Source organism: Ambystoma mexicanum, chromosome 5p, assembly GCF_040938575.1.
Source record: "Ambystoma mexicanum isolate Mex_15411 chromosome 5p, UKY_AmexF1_1, whole genome shotgun sequence".
In the NCBI taxonomy this organism is placed as follows: domain Eukaryota; kingdom Metazoa; phylum Chordata; class Amphibia; order Caudata; family Ambystomatidae; genus Ambystoma; species Ambystoma mexicanum.
Genome location: NC_090930.1, coordinates 272,014,457 through 272,035,194, shown reverse-complemented (window position 1 = coordinate 272,035,194; position 20,738 = coordinate 272,014,457). Strand labels below are relative to the sequence as shown.

The 20,738-nt window shown below is 43.1% G+C and overlaps 1 protein-coding gene across 3 annotated transcripts in view; it reads right to left on the bottom strand.

Moving 5' to 3' along the window:
• Positions 1-20,738, bottom strand: part of TMEM255A (transmembrane protein 255A) — a 577,786-nt gene that overhangs the window by 216,608 nt on the left and 340,440 nt on the right. For all 3 annotated transcript variants that reach the window (XM_069612683.1, XM_069612682.1, XM_069612684.1), the window contains exon 4: positions 2,527-2,616. In XM_069612683.1, the coding sequence (XP_069468784.1) occupies positions 2,527-2,616 (90 nt within the window). The remainder of the gene's footprint in view (positions 1-2,526; positions 2,617-20,738) is intronic.

Genomic DNA, 20,738 nt, shown 5'->3' with positions numbered 1-20,738 from the left:
CCACTGGCTCCCCTCACCATCTGTGGATCCCTCCTGCTCGGCTAAATATCGCCCTATCTCCACTACCCTCTTCTTGGGCAGCCAGAGGCATAGAAATATCTCTCCTGAACACCCATGATGACTTGCTCACAAACCTCGATTCCAAGACTCCTTCCGCCCTAATCCTCCTCAATATGTCCTCTGCCTTTGACATGGTCAATCATTCCATACTCATAACTCTGCTCTGTAAAACCATTGGTATCACGGACCGGGCACTAGACTGGTTGATCTGTTTCCTCTCTAATCGGCCCTCTCAAGTGCACCTGGGCCCTTTTGTTTCCTCTACCTCACTCTCGATTTGCGGCGTCCCCCAGTGCTCTATCCACTCACCGTGGCTTTTCAACAATTACCTTGCCCTTCTAGCCTACTTGATCTTCACCTTCTCTCCTCATTTCCAGTGTTATGCTGATGACACACAGTTCTCCTTTAAGCTTCCCTCCTCTTCTTCCTCTCGCATTCCGACTGTCTGACTGCTATCCAGGCATAGTGTGAAGCTAACGATCTCTGCCTTAATGCCAGTAAGACTGAGATCTTTCTTATTGGGACTTTTATCATCTCCTTCCCTTCTACACTGGCCGCCCTCCTTGGGCCCTCTCCTCTCGATCTCGTGTGAGGCTAAAAACGTGGGTGTCATCTTTGACTCCTCTCTCTTCTTCTCTCCTCATATCACTGACCTTGCCAAGAAGGACCTCTATCGGCTTCACCTCCTTAGAGGCATTCTCCCTTTCCTCGCCTTCCCCCAGAAACTCAATGTTTATAGCGCTCTTGTTCTTTCAAGGCTTGATTACTGTAACAGCCTCTTCCTTAATATACCTCTGTCCTCCCTTCGCCCTCTTCAACTAATCCAGAATAGGACTGAGACTTCTCTTTGGCCTCAAGCCCAGGGACCTTTGCATCATTGTGAACGGATGATGACATGAGGGCAAGGCGCTGGTCTTAGAAGCAAGACCATGCAGAGCAACAGAGGTTTGAATCCCAGATCCACGCCTAGAAACCGAACTCAGGGACAGTATTAGGCACGTTATAAAAGGTAATTAAATACATAAATGAAATCATCCACAAGGCTTTCTGGGGCTTGGGACATCGCTACATCCAACCCTCTCTCCCTAAATACCTCTATGCTAGAGTCCTTCAGTTCTCTAGCTCCAGCTCTCTGCAGATCAGATGTTTTGCCAAGCAGAGAGTGGGGGGTAGACCTCTCTCTTCGGCAGGAGCCTCCCTTTGGAACGACCACCTGGCCCCTCTGCAACTTGAGCCAGTTCTCCTTAAGTTCCGGAGGTTTCTCAAGACCTTCCCTTTCTCCATCTCTTTCTCTATCCCCCTCCCCTGCTAGTCTCCTCCTGCCGCTGTGACCGGTCGCTTGTGTTCCCTTATGAGTCTACTGGAATCAGGCCCTCCTTCGACCAGCCTTCGCCCGCACCCTTTTCTACTAGCACATGCCCTTGGGCACCCTTCCCTGACTAGCCTTCTGAGGCCGGTCCACCTCTTTCCTTGCACTTGACCCTACCTCCATTGTTTCCGCCCAGCACATGCCCTCTTTGGCACCCTTTAGCACTTGCCCAGTCCTGGACCCACTCCCTCCAGCACTTCTCCCTCTCCATCCTCTCCCTACCTAATCCCTTCCCCATCCCCTTGCACTGTTATACTGCACTTGCACGATCCGAATGCCACAAGGCCTAGTAGTGCCGGGTTTGTTTTTTCTCCTCTGACGTGCCGCTCCACCCCATACACACACACCTCTCTTTGTCTTGTGACGTCTGGAGACACTCGTTGCTGTATAGGCACCATACAAGTGTTCAATAAATAAAATAAATGAACATATCCATAATTTCACTGACCTTCTACTGCTCCCTCCAATCATCATATATACACATTCATTTATTATGGGTGTTCTGCAATGCATGTAATCTGATTCATGCAGTGGTCGTCCATTCCACTCCATTCAATCACATATCCACACTGTCCGTCATCTTTTTAATGGTGATGCTTATGTTTACATTCTCTCCCTGCTGTATTGTTAGGCTTCCTCTACCGCTGTTACCTGTAAAGTCCTTTATCAAAAATGTACTCAGATAAAAATAGTAGCTTGCGGTCTTTTCTTAAAATGGGGATATTTCAGTGTTTGGCAGAAGCTACTCGGAGACAGAGGGACATGTTGTGAAAACTGGTACTATTTCCGTCAAGCAATGGTGCAGACGTTACGGAATATTGCACAGAGTATCACAGGCATTTCTGGGTCGTTTATTGGAAAGATAGACCTCGGCCAAAACGCCACACAGGATGAACTGGGGTTTTAACCAATATCTGTAAGACAAAAAAACGCATCTCATCATGTGCGGCTCTCACTCACAGGAAACAGCTGAGTCACTCTTTAAAATGGCCACAAAAAGATGGATCAAAGAAAGCCCATCATTAAAGAAGCAGGAGATGGGACAATGCAGTGCGTGCAGAGGTTTGTGAGTATGTCTATTGTTTCAGAGTACTTACAAGATGTCTTGAAGCGAAAACTCCATCAACAATGGCACAACAAAATGCTGCAATAACTCCAAAACTTATAAAAACGATTGCTGCAACGAGCTATGGAAACAAAAAAAGGTTGTTATGCTTCCGATACAAGACACAACTGAACAAAAAGTTTCCCCAAAAGCCACTTCACAGAACCACAACATGGCCACCCACCTTTTCCCATTAAAAATCAAGATTACAATGGGTTTCATACAGAGTGTGGCTGAGCTTTTTCAAGTTATACCTTTGCTTCGCCCCACAAGAAAGATAACAGCAGTCATCAATATTGAACATCAAGCGGTCAAATGTAGCATGTGGGTTTGCATTTACAAAGCCAGTGCAACACAATTCCGTTGGTTTTCCAATCACAACGTTGAGGTTGTAGTTTATCAAATGAATAGGCTATAGGTCACCCCTTCTCATGCCCCTGTTCATGAAAATAGAACACTACCAATTTTGTTCCAGAAATTATTTAATTCATCAGTTGCCCCTATGTCGACACATGTTTCGACATCATGTGGTCCTCATCACGACAAGGCTAATAGTTCAACATTTTACATTACATATGTTGACTATACTACATTGATTATTAACATTTTCGTAGGTCCAAATTGCAAATATAGTAATCAACAATTCCATCATCATGAGTATGTTCACAAGGTTAAGTTCAAAAAGCATTTAGGACAGACATATTATGATATCACACCACTGCGCTAACTCTCTACTATACACGATCATTCAACTAGAACACAGCTATACCCCTGATAATTCGGCCTAGCTGTTCACATACGAATACGACCCCACAAACACCTCATCACCCTAATAAAACGCAACTAGCCGAGTACATGCCGGCCTAGCTGCTCACAAGGGCGTTCCTCAGGCCTAACACAGCCAGAACCCAGTCTAGGTGTCCACCCACCAGACTGCACACATCCAACTGATATCTTCAGCACCACACCTATCGCAAGGAAGCAGCTACAATCCGACATTACACCAGCTGCACACATACTCGGTGCACCCACGCACCTTACGACTCCATCTCGGTCTACTGACCTGAACTACAGTTCCCGAGGGCGTTCAACCTACCAGCGCTTTGAGGTCATACCAATGATATATAAAGCGCTATATAAATGCCAAGTAACATAACATAACATAACACGGGCGATGGCAAGGGTCAGAAAGGTAGGACAGCTGAGGAACATGCATATTCCATTAGTCCAATATATGTATTGCATGATAGAGTGTTGCACAGTATATGTCTCCCGTGCTCTTATTATGTACTAATAATGGCAGGGAAACACCCTTATCATTATGACGCCCTTCCTCCATATTTTACCATAGTCACTTACTCTCTAAATGCAGTTCCATTCTTACATTCTCTTATTTAATAGGGGATAATACCAACACCCACTACTAATACTGTATAAGCACACATATTGTGTGCCACAGAAGAGCTCACCTCGACACATGTGTCCTCTAAATGTACTCACACCTTACTCATACAGATACTATATAAGGGATTCAATCCCTGCCGGGCCTACAAGTGCCACAAAGGTTTGTTTAAAATATTTAATTTGTCATCTTCCATTTACAGGATGGACCCTTTCCGGATCTGTGTAACTAGCAGTGTCCCAGCCTCCTACCTGGGCCGAGCATTACGGACACCTTTACATTTCACAAACAGTATGTGCTAGAATTGTTTAAAATGAAATGTGTATTGTGTGCCTGGTTCCATACATAGTGATGCCATTTACATGATCGTATTCACCAGGGGCCGTCCATTCCCCCTTGCCATGATACATATAAATATATATATTATCAAAGGATGGGCAGCAAACTCTTATCAAATGAACACTGCAATTCGCATCTAGCATTGTGACTGAACGTGTGGTCGTAACAAGTGCTCAATGGTTGCCATTTGGGCAGGGCAGCCAATTTCAAAGTGTGAGTGGCCCATTGAGGAGCGCTTAAAGTGTGCGCTGTGCTGTTGAAGGAGGACACTAGTATTCCACCATATTGTTTAGTGCTGAACACGCATTGTTTTTGAATCAAATAAGCAACATTAAGTAAAGAAGTTTGAAAGTTTTGAGTTATCGAATTAAGAAGCAAAAGTGTTTTGTGTTCTTTCTGTTATCATGAAGACTGTGCATAATGACGTCATCGCATGGAGTGTGACGCAGTGACTTCGTTTGAATAATTCTAAATAGACACCATCTGGGGGGAACCTTCAGATACAAGGTTGTTGCTGTGCCCATCAGAGGGGACAGAGAGCCACTATGGTCTCTTCATAAACTCCCTTTAAAATGCATAGGCAATCATTTAATAACAATTTGTTCAGACTCCTGCATCGCTAAACCTTTTTAATTGTGTGGCATAACTTGATTGACTAATAATTTCAAGAATTAATACATTTTTAGTCAATATTATTTAGACTTTGTTCTATTTTGCATTTGTAACAGGATAAGAACCTTTAAGTCATAAGGAATTATGAAAATGGTCACTGAGACATCATGCTGAATACGGTTATGTATGAAGGTTAGTCAACGATCTTAACACATGTATCATGCTATTGAGTTTTATAAAAAACACACTATTAAAACCGATAGGGAGCCTAGTTATTGAGAATCTGTATTTCTATTTGAATACAAGTATCATTCCTCCTGAAGAGCTACAGCAGTAGCCAAGCATGTGTAGAGGATGACGAGGATAATGTTGAGAGACTAAGGACACGAGTACCAAGGCTACAATCAGGATATTAAGTTGTTTATATTTGAAACTGAGGATAACAAGGAAGATGATGAGAGGATAAGAACACTAGTGAAATAAAAGGATAAGAAGACGAAAATCAGGATACTAAGTTGATTATATCTTAAGACCTAAATACATGTAATGAAGAATAGGACGATAACATGGCAAAACAAAAGGTGTGACGGCTGGAAGGTTTAGAATTCATCTTAACCCATGTCATTGCTCTTGGCAACCCTCCAGACCATCGTTCTTCAGCCTGCCAAGCCATTACAGAAGAGGAAAGACCATTTGCAAATCAGGCTTGGCTCCACCCAGATAGGGGCAGTCCAGCCTGAGCTGCTTGTTCGCATTCCTTCTGCAAGAGACCACAACCATCCCCAAACATGTTTTGTCCTTGTTGGGCCTAATCAGTGAGGATTAGCTTTGCTCTCTAGACACGGCAGCCACGGTACCCAGGTTTGGGCAAACCTGACCCACTCAGGGTGACTATAGCAAAACAAATGGTGTGATGGCTGCAAGGTTTAGAATGTATTTGAACCTCTGGTATTGGGTATTGCTCTGGGCAACCCTCCAGACCATCGTTCTTCACCTGCCAAGCCATTACAAAAGGGGAAAGACTATATGCAAATCAGGCTTGGTCCCACCCCATGCTCGCTTGACCATAGGGAACCAAGCTGCACCTCACCGAGGAGGCCCAACAAGGCTGGAACATGTCTGAGGTTGCTTGTGTTTCCGTGCAGAGGGGATCTGGCCTAGCAGTTCGGACTGGGCTGCTCCCATTGGTGGCAGTACCTGAATGATTTGCATATGGCTGGACCCCTTTTGCAATGGTGCAGAAGGGATAAAAAACGGTGGTGTGGAAGGTTGCCCAAAGCAGTGCCAGTGGTTCAGATTCATTAAAACCTTCCACCCATCGCTTTCTTGGTTATAGGATGACAACATGAACCCATCTAATTAACCGCATAATCAAAATATTAAATTGAATAGTGACATTATTAAAAGATGTAACTTTAAAGAAACTGAGTAACATTGTACATTGTGTACAAATAAAACAAAATAGAACCACACAATATCAATTATGTATCATGTACTGAAGACTTTGGACACGTATACATTCACTTTTCATTTTGAAATGATATTTTTGAATATATCATATCTTTCTATGTATTGCTTACATAATCTTTTCACAAATAAAATGTGCACATAAATACTTTTCTTTGATGCTGGTTTCAGATTAACATTTCTTAAAACACATTTCTTGATCTGCAGGAGATTCAGCAGGTGCAGTTGTTGTACAGGAAGTGCAGCTTAAAGATCTTGAGTTTTTTTTACAGTAAATATAACTGCAGGCACAGTCCATAAGGACTATTAACATAATATCTGCGATCAGAACTTTATCATATTTAGATGAACACAGGTTGGCTTAATTTAAGAAACAATACATTCGCCTTGATGACAAAATGGGCCAACTGGATCTGCAGCAAGATAATATCCAGCCAAGAAACATCAGGTAAAGTGTAGAGTGGAACAGAAGTGTGCTGCTGGCAGAAGGATAGAGATGAGCACGCCATTGCTATATTTGCTACTCAGACATCAAAAGGTCACTCAGTTACCTGCAATTAGTGAGTGACTTTTAGGGCTCTGCCAGTTGATCTTGCAGCTCTGTGAATGATACATGTCCAATGTCAGCTGGGGAGTAAGCCAACATTCGCTGAGAATCCTTCACTTTGTGTGTGGAGGTTTTAGGCCCTCCCTTTCATGGACTTTGCCAAAATATTTGATAATAATCCCAAAAGTGTATTAATTGTAGAACATGGACAGTGTCAAAACATATCTTGTGGATATTGGAAACACATTAAAAGCTCCTTCAGTAAATACATGATATAACTTGTAAGTATACAAATTGGAATATGGCATAATTTCTAAATTCATTTAATCTTTAAAAAAAACAAAATCAGTGGCCAGTCCATGACATATTGTTAGGTTTAGTAAAAGGCACTATGAACAACGAGCTGCGGGTAAACAGAGCCCAAAATGAAGACTATGAGTAACGAATGTAGCAGGAATGGCTAGTGCCAGTTTGTGGAAAACACAGCAAGTGCGAGTAATTGTAATGAAATGGGGGAAGGGAGGAACATGTGGCGCTACATATTCCTTGCGTCCTACATACTTCACCTACCCCACTGCCCTCTTCCTTGCTGCACCTTCACGTCCTGAATACTCACAAGGCCTAGTAGGTTCGTCCTTTCCTTTCCCCCACTGTGCTTCAATGTATTTCAATCCCATGTTCCCTCCCTGTTGCCCTGTGGGCGCTTTGAAACAGAATGTACTTACTGTATAAGCGCCTATCAAGAAAAGAATAACTAAATAAATAAATCCTGCGATATATCAGGCACTGTAGGCGTACTCAGATGCCCAAGACCAAACATGGCCTCCAATCTCTGTTAAGAGAAGCCGGGACTCTAGGCTGACTAAACAAGGTGAGATATGTGGAGCAGAACTAATTCACAAGGCATGGTGTATATACATGCAAGAAGATGGAGCATGTATGTCTGTGTTCTGTAGTGTGAAAGACCCCCATTCACGAATGGTGATGGTTGACTGACTCGAGCCTGGCTAATAACGTAGCACTTGAAATGGTGGACTATGTGCTACTGGTGATTTTCGGTATTCAAGTTTCATTAAAAATGGTATTAGTTATTTATGTTTCGTTATCATTACTGGATGCCTTGCTTCTAATGACAGAACAAAAGGTAGGGGGCACTCAGCCAAATCGTTACAGTGACAATGTAAGCCTGGTTGACACCAGAGTGGTGCTGAACATTGTTATGTACTCGGTATAGAATACACAGAGTCTAGGGTACACACGCCAGTTTTGGATGGATTTTAGTCTGCCCCAGGTGGATACATATATGCACTAGACGTGCTGTAATATACTCAGGGTGACATTTTTCAAATCGTATGTTATTAAATAAGCCCCACGTGTATTTTACCATGGAATCAAGTGCATAGTTAAGATAACAAATTCATATCAACTACAACATTTCTTGAACACTAAGTAGAATTAAAGGGTACTGATGAGTAGTACGAAATCCCTTGCTTGTTTTACACTGCACTCATCACCTTAGAGTGAAGTGTGGTAGATACACTTTGCGTCCCTTTCTCATTTGCTTTAAGTAAATGTATGGTTACTTGCGTGATGTGTCAAGGACAGGCTAGTGTTAGAAGACATTTTTCTACCATGTTTTTAGTTTTCTCGCATGCTCTTTTGCATTTTACATATTAATCCCTTTTAGGGTACCATGTATTGTAACATGGCTTTGCCACAAGGTTTCCTTTCATCATCCTATAGCTTGGCCTTTTCCCGGCTCTTGCGGGGTGAGACTTGCCATATAAGGTAAGTCCGTTCCCACACAAAACCTTAGTTTTGCAGTGCAAAGTGGAGATATATGTCTGTGGGCAGATGTGGGGGCTGGGACTGTCTGTTCGCAGTTCACATCTAGGACAAAGTGTGTCTGTTGCTGGGCAGATGTGGTGGCTGGAGACTGTCCATGATTGCCAGTTTGAATGGTACAGATCTTTAATTTTGGGGGACTTGGAGCATCTCCAGTTGGAATTTGGGATAAAAGGGGAAGGCTCCTGCTGTCATTCTTCAGATGGTTATTGGAGACAAGAACGCAACCAAGAGGAGCATCCTGCTGAAGACCCGAAATTCATCACTGCAGCCAACCAGCATTGCCTTTTTTAACACTCCCAGCAAAGCCCTGCTCCTTCTTTGGACCAGCGACTCCTCTGCCTCCTCAGATGGAACCAATACACAAAGTAAGTAGTTCCAGTGAATTCAGGAGCCATCAGAAGTGGTCCCTGGGAAATTCAGAGTACAGGGTGTAAGTTAACATACCTGTTTCTAACCCCACCACCATAGAGTTTAATGGGCGCAAAGTCCAAACCCTACCTCTCGCTTGTCTGACAGTAATCAGTGGAGTGCTGGTCAATGATCCCCCCTGGGCTTTCCTTAAATCCGTGGGATTAGGTGAAGACCACCTCAGAACTGCTTTGATTGTCCTTACTACTTTAGACACTCACACCTTCCTGTTGGCATTGCCAACAATTATTCAGCCTACTTAAAAGACTCCTAGCTCTTTGCAAAGAGTTAAGTTGGAGTTTGTGACTTTTAGGGCACTAGGCCCCATCTCAAAACAAGGGAAGGACTTTTAAAGTGCAGAGACTTATTTTCAGAAGGCTGTGCATAATGTTTTTTTATCTCCTTTTAATATGTACCTGTCCTGAAACTGGTTCTTATTTACTTTTGTATTTTCTTCACTTGCTTTGCCATATATTACAGTGTACTATCATTCTGATCAAAGTGTGTTCAAAGTAAACCATTGATGTTCAGTAACCAGAGCACCCAAAGGTGAATTAATATATCCACCACACGAGAAATGAGCAGAATAACTGCTACTCAGGTGGGAACTGCACATCACAGCAAGCCAGCAATTGGCGAAAAAGGGGCAGTTTCTGCAACTGCGCTTCACATACAACAGCTTTTATTTAAAGATAGATTGAAAGCATGAAAATGGCACCCGAATTGACATATTTTAATAGTTTATGTTTAGTAGTTTACTTACCTGCTTACCTTACTAGGCCTAAATAAATATAACTGTATTTTTATACATTCGGCCTAACTTGTATTAAGAGTGCTCTGTGTGTGCTAAACTGAATCCTTAACCACCCTACACTCTACTAAGTCTAAGCCTTAGTGCTAAGTCACACTACCTTGATAGGCCTTGTCTAGAAATGAGTGTCTTCTCCTGTTCACCAGAAGAAGATAGCCTCTCAGAATATGTCCAAAGGGCCGACTCTAAAAATCCATCTTAACACACAACTTGACGGAATCCCCTCCAATGGTGTGGAGGAAGCATCTGCCAGCATGCCTGCAGATGCGGGACCATCCCCAACTCAAGATAGTGGCAGACGGAGAAAGAGGCCCATCACAAACCGCACTTAGGCCTGTGTTGGCTTTTCACCCCACTGAAGTAGAAAGGTTGACTGCGCCCCCTTCTGCAAGCAACCAACATGTTTGCCTGTCCACCCATTGCTTTCATTGTGGGGTGTAGGTCAGCCAGGAAGACCCTGAGGAATATCTGGAGCTACAGCTGTTGCATAGTAGGAGACACAGAGAAATGCTTGCGGTTGCAGCTACTGCGGCGCAATGGGACTCAAATATCTGTGGACCATCTGCGAAATTCTCATGTTTACGGCTCTCATACAGCAGGGAGAACCTGAAAGATTCTCCTGTTTGAGGCTGTCTTTTGACACGCAGCAATCAAACAATTGTCATGTTTACAGATCTTGTGTAACAAGTACAACTTGACAAACTGCCATGTTTACAGATTTTGTGCAGCAGGTAGAGCTACACAACATCACGTTTAATGGTTTCTTGTATTAGGGTTAACTAGAAAGGTTTGCTGGAAAGTCACTCTGAGTGAAATAGGGTGGTTCTAAAATAGCATGAGAAGTACTCCTTTCATCTCTGTATCTGGCTTGCAGTGGACACGTTTTTATCACCGGAGCTGGTGTGTTAGCTATGGCTAGGTGCCTTTCCACAGTCATTCACACTGAGGTGCTTCTTCATCTTAATGAATGTCAATTGTTCAATATGGGGCATCATGGCATTGAATTCTGATGCGGTTAAGCAGAAAAATCTTATCAGCCCCTAAGACGTGCTCAAATGGTACACTGGCAGATGTGGCACTAACTAAACCACTACTGCAATGGATCATCATCCCTACCCATGTGAGATGCGTCAAGTAGATAAGCATACACCAGTTGAGGTGAAAGTTCACGATATGTTCTTGTTAGCCCATTTGCATTGAGTATACCTGACTCAGTGAGAAGTGTGTCCCACAGGCTCTCCTGACTATCACTCTTAGAAGTGTTCACAAAGGATGGCTCAGGTCATTTAAGCTAAAATAATGATACAATTCCATATGATGAAGAAGAAAAATGCACTTGCCATCTCTGGTGCTGTGTTGAGCAAAGGGGCTATTGCATTTTGTTCCTGTATGTACTCTTAATGCTGCCTGTGCATCTTTGCACATTTTGCTGGTGTTCTGTATTGAAGTGTTATCCCAGTTCCCATTTCCCACACGTGGCTGAAAAGTGCCACTTTAATCTTGAAATATGGGTCAGGAAATGATGTCAGGAGGTGTTTAATGTCATCTATCAAGTCTCAGAGCACATCCCCCACCAGCCACACTGCACCCACTTTGCCAGCACATCATAAGCCCTTGGGTTGGGCAGGTTCTGTCCCAGCAGGTACACCAGTGGCAGTCCCACACTGAGTGATACTCCGTGCTAGCTAACATGGTTTGTGGCTTCCGCAAAAGGACATAGCACACCAAAAACATCAGACAGCATCTGTCATCGTCTTTGAGTAAGGAATGCTGGATGTAATGCTCATTGCACTGTTGCAATTATTGCTCATCAAAACAGGGAAATGTGTTCCCAACTGGTCCATTCGTGAACCTAATGATTGCTTAAGTAATTCAACTATACAATCAATAAACCAGCAAGCATTTGTGGCCTTGATCAAAACAAATAATATTGCATACATTGAATGAATCGTAGGCAAAATACAATATGTTATTATTTGTTTTGACAAGTTAATCAACCTCTTCATGAGAGTCTTCAATCACTCCTACAAAACACTAATCCAATAAATGAAAATGTGATGGGAGATTATATAAAGTTATTATTCCTTTGGAAGCAGAATGAAAGAGAGTAATTTGAACGTACATAAAGACAGTAGCCATGCACCTGAAATATCAGCATGAAAGTAAATTGTACTTTGACTGTTGTTATCCAGGTAATCTACCACCACGAAATAAACATGAAAAAAGCACCCCCTATTCTTATCTTAATCTAGAAAATAGGGAGGTTTCAGGGGCATCCAGGTATTAAAGGCAAAAGTTTAAATTATTACAGGCCCATAGACACATCCCAGGTCTATGTCCTTGTCAGTATCACCGGGGCAACATGGATTTCCAAATGGTGCAAGATGCTAATATGGATGTTTCGTCAGACTGGAAAGTATGCTGCCTTCTTCAGGACCCCAAGGATATGGAGTACTGTGGGTGTAAAAAAAAACATGCTATTAAGATAGTTAAAAAACGGGTTGCTCACCCATATACATTTTAAATATAAGAGTGCACACATACTCAGTTATAGGCCAACTAGGTGTACAATCACCAGTAGAAGTAACACGCAAACACATACAGTATGTTGCTTCAAAACAGAGCACTTTGTGTATCCAAAAAGGGTGCGTCTACAACTTTCCAGACCCCCACCAAACCCAATCCTACACGAGGAACACGTAAAGGGAGCAAGGACATGAAATGACATATGAATAGAAAAAACGGACCTACATGCCCAATCCCCGGCGGAAACACCTGGAGAGGTAAGCAGAAAACACACTGTTTGTCACTCCAGTCAGGTCATGGTTGAAGGGCCAAGAGAGCAAGATAATGCTGAATCAAAGTAGGGCTGTTCCCGTCTCAGAATTCGGAAAAACGCTCACAGATGCCAGATGGAAGTTGCAGGAGGCAAGACACAGAGAGAGTTTGAGGGAAATATCCCAGGGTACCTGGGTGGCTGTGAACTGCCAACTGGGGGCAAGAGTACAGGCTGCAGAGCACCCAACAGGTGAGTGTAGAATTGCATGCCACAACTACAGCAAGTGCCCAAACTTACAGTGGGCAGTCAACTAGGGGTACATGACATTGTAGTCAAAGACAATTACATAGCTGCGGCCTACCTGTGAGGAGTGCACACGTCCCATGGCCAGGACGGGCTGGATTGGTGAGTGTTCACCGGTCCGTGGTACTCATTAGTAATGGGCTAAAATGGCCCGAAAGAATTGGGGTGATCTACACTAATGAAGAACAAAGCCCTGTGTTCGCGAGGAGGTGTACTCAGTATTGTCCGAGACATCCTGCCATTTGGGGGCATAGATGTAGGCTAAAGCTCAACCAAAAGGAGAGCACAGAAGGATATAACACATCTGACAAAGTGCCCGAAGTATGGTGAGCAGTCATCTAGTGTATGACTTTCTAGCCAAAGACAATTCCCGTGAGGGACCATATTCCATGTAATGGGACACAAGGGGGGCCGTGATGTTCCGGCAGCGAATGCGAGATCTATGCTCAACAATCCTGGTGTGCACTGGTCACGTAGTTTACCCCACATGTTTCTGCCCACATGGGCATTCAATGCAGTAAATGGCACATGTGGTTTTGCAATTGGTATGTTTGCGAAGGTGCCATTGCTGTCCCTGCACCTCAAATGATTTTAATGTCCTGCTAAAGTTACACACTGAGCAACTGCCACATGGAAAGTGGCCCGTCAGGGGCCTCAAATCCCATCCGGTGGTAGTGGACCTATTCTCCTGGGGTTGAGAATGCATAAGGTGGTTCTTCAAATTTTTCAGTAATTTCGTAGAAAAAAGGGGAGTCGGTTCATTAGCTATGTCGAGCTGTATGTGGGGCTGACATATTTTGATACATTTCTTCATTGCAAAAGTGTGTTTTATGTGCAAGAACGCATACCAGTTTGTCCTGTTTCTTCCGATCCCTTTGTTTGAATAGGGTCTTTCTTGGCGTATACCTGGACCTTTTTGCTGCTCTTGTGGTTCATGTTTTGGGGTAGCCTCTGACCAATAATCTGTCTTTGGATTGTCTACATGTGCCTGATAGTCGATTACTGAGTTGCAGTTTCTCCTCAGCCGTAGAAATTGTCCATAGGGGAGGTTTACTTTAAGACTCCTGGGGTGGAAACTGGAGAAGTGCAACAGTGTGTTTCTATCAGTTTGTTTTTTATATAGGGAACATTCCAGCATGTTGCTGTTCTCTGGTATGATTAAGTCCAAGAAATTCATTTATTTTTGCTGGTGTTCATGGTGAATTGGATATTGATGTGGCACTATTTGAGCCAGACTAGACAAGTCGGTCAGGTGTGTCTCAGAGCCTTGCCAAATTAAAATAATGTTGTCAATGTAGCGACACCACAGTTTAATGTCGTTCAAAAAGGGATTAGTATCAGACAATACAAAGTGTTGTTCCCATGATGCCATAAACAAAATTGCCAAACTCAGCACAAAAGCTGCACCCATTGCTGTACCTTAGATTTAAAAAAAAGAAGTGTTCTTTATATTTGAAGTCATTTTTTTGTAATACAATTGATAGAAGTTCTAAAATGAATTCCGCAGAAATGTGTCTAGGTGGAGGCTCTTTTACAAAAAGTTCCCGAATGCATTGCATCGCCTCTTCTTGGGGGATACTGGTGTATAATGCCTGTATGTCAAGAGTAACCAAAACCTCCTCGGTGGGATCGAACCTCCTACCCTCAAACAATTGAATTACCGATCTCCGTTTGCTGGCTAAGGGGCTGAAGGAATTTGTCTATATATTTACAGACTGGTTCTAATACTGACCAGCAACAGGCCACAATTGGGCACCCTGGTGGTTTGGCAGCGTCCTTATGTATTTTGTGGATGATGTAAAAAGTTGGCATTCAACATTCCGAAGTGTTCAGGAAGTCAAACTCATCTTCTGTGAGCCATTCCCTCACCTCCAGAATGTCTTTCTTTAAGGCTTCGGTAGGGTTCCTACATAAATTCACATAGCTAGCAGGGTCCTAGAGAAGATCCCCCACCACCTGTTGATATTGTTCTGAGTTGAACACCACTATTCCCCCACCTTTATCTGCGGGTTTGATGGTCAAGTGTGGATTGTTAGCTAATGATCTCAATTCCTGTCTTTCTGCATTGGATAAATTGTACCTAACATCTTGATTAGCATGTTCAAGTTTCGCAATTCTTTGAGGACACATTTCTGGATGGTAAGAATCTCTCTAGGAGTTTGGTTGCCTGTATGTGCGAAGTTAGTGGGGCACCTATGTCCTGTGTCTAGTAGTTCTTCCTGTGCGTCAATGTATTTAAACCTAATTTTCCTTAGAAACTTGTGTATGTCAGATTGAACCATGAACCAGTCCGTGGAGGTGGGAGGGACGAAAGATAGCCCATTAGTTAAAACACTTATCTGTGAAGAAGATAGAGGATGACCTGACAGTTTCAACACTGGGAGGGCAAGTTGTTAGGCTATCTGAAGGCGGCCCTCCATCTGGATCTCTGTTGTCGCGGGTCCTGTTGCCATTATGGGTCTGGGTAATATTGGTGCCACCCTTGGCCCCATATAGGGCCTCTGCCTAAAAAAGCCCTATAGCCTTAAAGGGAGGTAGAGGGGGAGGAGGGAAGGGGAAAGGCTGGAATGTATAGCCTGGATCTACTCCAGTTGCCTGTGACGAATCGCTGCTTGCGTCGGCCCTTCTGTCTCCCACCAGGCAGATTTCTACCTGTATTTTTAGACTGTAAGTAATTGGCTGCCAGGTATGGATAAATGCCCTCGAGCTTGAATTCTTGAATATCCCTGGCCAGTCTCTTTATTCTTTTGCCCAAGGTGATGTCATTGAATGTTTTAACATGTTTCTGTACCTCACTCAGTCTATCCTGGATATTGGTGATGACTGTACTCGAATGGAAGGATTCCTCTGCCGTATCAAGTTCTAGTTGGGCTATTGCTGCTTGGCTTTGTGCAGTGGAGATGATAAGGACCATCAGGTCTCTACTGCACTTAGTAGCTATATAGCTGAAGTTAGTTTTGTATTGTTCATCTTCTAGAAATAGGCATGGTTCCTTGTGTATCACTAGGCCTGCTGGGATGATATTTGCGTTCAAATATTCCCAAACGAAATGACCATGTAGTTCTTTACAAGATGTTTTCCTCTTCAGTTTTAAAAGTTCCTCACGTGATGATGTATTTAGAGAAATGGTTTGGGTGCCCGTCGGGTTAAATAAAGTAGGGCCCCTGATGATGGCACTGATCTGCTCGTCTGCATAGCTCAGTGTGGCATTGTCAGCCATAGTACGTGTATCCCAAGTGAGGGGGAGGGCAGGAAATGTAGCACACCACTCCCAGAGAAAGAAAGAAATTGTGCGCAAGGTGAAAAAAGTCAAATCTTACTAACAATTCCCAACAAAGAAATACATTTATAGACCCCTATGGACAGCCCAGGCTGTCGAAGGAAATATACCCAAGAGGGGGAGCTCAGTGGCTGTTGGGAACTAACAAGCACAAAAGATCAAAACAGGGAAATGTGTTCCCAACTGGTCCATTCGTGAACCTAATGATTGTTTAAGTAATGTAACTATACAATAAATGAAGCAGCAAGCATGTGTGGGCTTGATCAAAACAAATAATATTGCATACATTGAATGAATTGTAGGCAAAATATAATATTTGATAATTTTTTGGACAAGTTAATCGTTCTCTTCATGAGAGTCTTCAATCACTCATACAAAACACTAATAGAACAAATTAAAAAGTGATTGGAAAATATACAAAGTTATAATTCCTTTGAAAGCAACATGAAAGAGAGTAATTTGAATGTACATAAAGACAGTAGCCATACACCTGAGGTAAGCACATGAAAGTAAATTGTAAATTGTACTTTTACTGTTGATGGCATTCGATTGTCCACATAGCCAGTTCAATATGTGGCAAGTGGAATTCATGCAAGTGATAATCAAGGTCTTCAAGTGGTGCTGTGGCAAATTATGGGGCACATGAACATGTCACAGTGACCTTGCTCTGTAGGCCACCCTGAAGTGGAAACATGTGGGATGATCTTCTGGGCTATTGCAATCATTTCCCACACAGGCTAGCAGCTACTGTGTGTCTCCACAAGTTGAAAGATAAATGCAAAGCAAGGGGTATGCATCATCATAGAGCAGCAAGGATATTAGACCTACTACTAGTAGCAACAAAGCTCAACTATAGGTATTGGCTGCAACCCTACCTCTTCCGTCTTCTCTCAGATGTCAACTCCCCTGTGATATCTACACTCAATTAACTGCATGGGCATTGTGGCTATGTTCTAAACTGCATACACCTGTTTGGATTTCTTTCGTAGTAGGATATTTAACAGCTGGCAGGGGATGGGAAGGCCACCCAGTGTGCAGTCACAGTGGTATAATCAATGATCTGTCCATTGGTTCACTCATCCATGGTAAAGTGAGCCTTCTGCCCAAGAGACTGATTTAGCGCCTGCTTACTGAGAAAAGAACCTTGTCCATACATTGACAGTCCATGACAGGTCCATAAACAACTTTGCCAGTAGATTAGCGTTGAGCAGATACACTCTGTCGTGTGATCTGTAATATACTTGTCCATACTCGCACATCTACATCACTTTAAGTCAGCACAAATGGGGATCACTGCAGGATGCACAGCAAGGGCTTGCCATTACACTGCTGAAATGTTTTCCAGGGTGACAGTACAGTCTTGTGGTTTTATGTTGATTAGCTGCTAGTGGAAAAGCTGTAGATGAGGTCATGTGAATTTATTGCAGTGCTGTGCATGGTGCACCATCACAGGGGCTTTAAAGATGAGGTACACAGTTAGGTGCTAGCGTTTCCATGGTACACAGTTTTCATCCAGAGAGTGCATGCGGGGAGATGTTGTTGTTCTGTGTCCTCTATGAAGGAATTCCACACTTGGGATTTTAATGGTGTGATAAGACATGTCCTACTATGCTTATCCTGTTGCAAAGGTGGTAGTAGTATTGGTGGTCCGGTTGCCGCATGTAGAGGTTTTGCAATCATTGGTCTTTCAGGCTGTTAGAAATCCATATTTATAAAAGTCAAAATGTGTGGGTTTGTGGCTGGGTTTCTGACAAATCGTTGTTCTCTATACAGGACTGCAAGTTTGTGCTGGTAACCCACGCTCTGTCAGGCTGAACGCACAACTCTAATGAACATTTGCCATAATTTCTTATTGTATTGAAGAGAGTTTGATTTTTGGTGGAGTGTGGGTTACCAGCACAAACTTGCAGTCCAACATTCAATTTTGTGGAGGTTAGGGTACTACCACCCGGTGTTGGCGACACACCCAGCCTACGCAATTGACTAAAGGGCATCAGCGTACCCACAAGACGGTCATACCCTACACAAATTAAAACCTTTATTCCCTATACAATTCCACACTTTTTCACCAATCTACACAAAGATGTGCATAGTTACCGGTTATGACCCTCCGGACAATACTGGCTACATGACATTTGGACAGCCCACTCAGTTCCCTGGATTTCAGCACAAGTCAAAACGTGTGGGTTTTTTGGCTTGGCAAAGCGTTGTTCCTTATACAATTCCACACTGTTTCACCAATCTGCACTACATTTTGCAGGGTTACCTGTCAGGACCCTCCGTACATGACTGACTACATAAAATCTGTACACCCCAACCCTTTTCTCAGATTTCAGCACCTTCACACATGAGACTGTTGACTGAAATCGGCGAAACATCAATGTAGTCGTAGAACGACCAGTCCTCAACCCTAGAATGCAGGGTTTTTAGGACGTTTGCACTGCAACGAACTGGGGATGGGTGGGCGAGAGCACAGTAGAATCCAGTATGCAGCAGCACAGCAACTCTTGCCTCCCCCTACGTCTACTCCGGGGTATGCCAGCCAGCCACACATGCCTATTCTCAGTGCAGTTTACATCAGAGTGCAATGCACATCAAGCGATACGCAAATCGGAACAGCAACCTACAGAATCATTGATTTTCAACAATTGATGAAAATGTTGTCTTGTCTGTCCACAGAGCCTGTTTGGAGAATGGGTACTTTTTGCTGGTCCACTATAAATAAGTGGTGGATTTATTTTATTTCCCTCCTGTCACTAACTGTGGCATTGTTCTTCTCCTCTGTATCCTCCACTTCCTCAGTGTCAGTTGTTTCCAAACCTTGCGCTATGGCCTGGAGTCAGATTGGCCATTCTTTGTTTTGCTAGTCATCATCATAATCATCCTCATCGTCACCATTATTTTCAGACTCACTAGATGTGGGTGATGATGTAGACCAAGATTTTACATATTCTGTTCCACTACACTGTGTGTTGCTTCTGCCACTTCATCAGCAGATACAATCTACACCACTCACACTTCAGCCCTAGAGACAATAGAATGAACCTTCTCCTCTGGCTGCAATACCCGAGCATCTACTACTTTATCTTGCACACCATAGTGATGTGTGCCTAAAGGTTCTGCTGAATGCGAGATTGATGGCTTGAGTGTGCCATGTATAATTCAGGCAGCCCCGGTGCACACAGCAGATGCTGTGGCCGATGTAAAATACCCTCTAACCACATGCCTCCTCATTTCCTAAGCAAGTTTAGGTGCTCTAGGGCTGTTGGTACTCAAGATGAGCATTCCTTCTCTTTAGTCACTGAAAAGAAATGCCATGTGTGAGTATGCCATGCAGGTGGTCATTGGGATTTTTGCCTGCCTAGTACAACCCACAACAAGATGGCAAGTGTATTGCACAGTCAATTACAGTCACTGAATGTAGTCTCTTGCTTCCAACCAAGTCAGTTTATTTGTGTTAGTATTATTTTGTGTCACAAAAAGATGGCACACTTAGTTACAGTCACTAAATGCTCTGTCCTCCCTGCGTCCAATCAGTTCTGGAATTTTATTCTGCCTAATCGCTGACAAGAAATATCACACGTCCTACTTTCATTTAATTTGGTCAATGGGATTCTATCTTGCCTACTACAAGACATAAGAAGATGGTACACTCCTTCAGTTAAAGCCACTGAATATGTAAGACGTTATTACATTGGCAAGATTTTTGTTTCAGCGTTTATTAGCAAAAATGTTTTCCCGATAAACTCCTTGAAAAATATTGGGGCTATGTAAGGGCATATAAGGGGTAGGGAGGTGTGGGGTATAGGGATGACAAAATAGGGAGGAGGGTTTGGGGGACCCCTCGAATATAAAAAGAAATTGATGAATTTTTTTCAGCCAAACATTTTCGGCAACAGATAAAAAAGCCTAGCAATCCGAGAACATAGAACCACTGAATATAATATCCTGCCAACTCAGGGATTCTCTATTTGCTAGTATTCGGTACGAGAACACAAAGATAATTCACTCAGATACAGTCACAGAATGTAAACGCCTGCCTACTGGCAACCAATTCTGAGAATTTTGATTGTTTAGGCACTGACAAGAAATATGACATGTCTGTATGTAGTGCAAGATAGTTACTTGGATTCTCTCTTCCATAGTACCAGCCAAATGAGAATAACAGGTGTTCTGCACACTCATTTACAGATACAGAATGATGTAATCTTCCTCCCATCCAACCAACTCTTGGATGTTCTCTTTGCTAGTATTCCCTCTAATCACAAAACGATGGCTCACTCACAGTCAGTTAAATAAATCTTATGACGGCCCTCAACCAAATGTGGTCGTTTCTCATTTCTAGACTCTGACAAGAAATTTCACGTGCATGTGTGTCATGCAAAGTTGCTGGAAGTCTCTCCTTCCT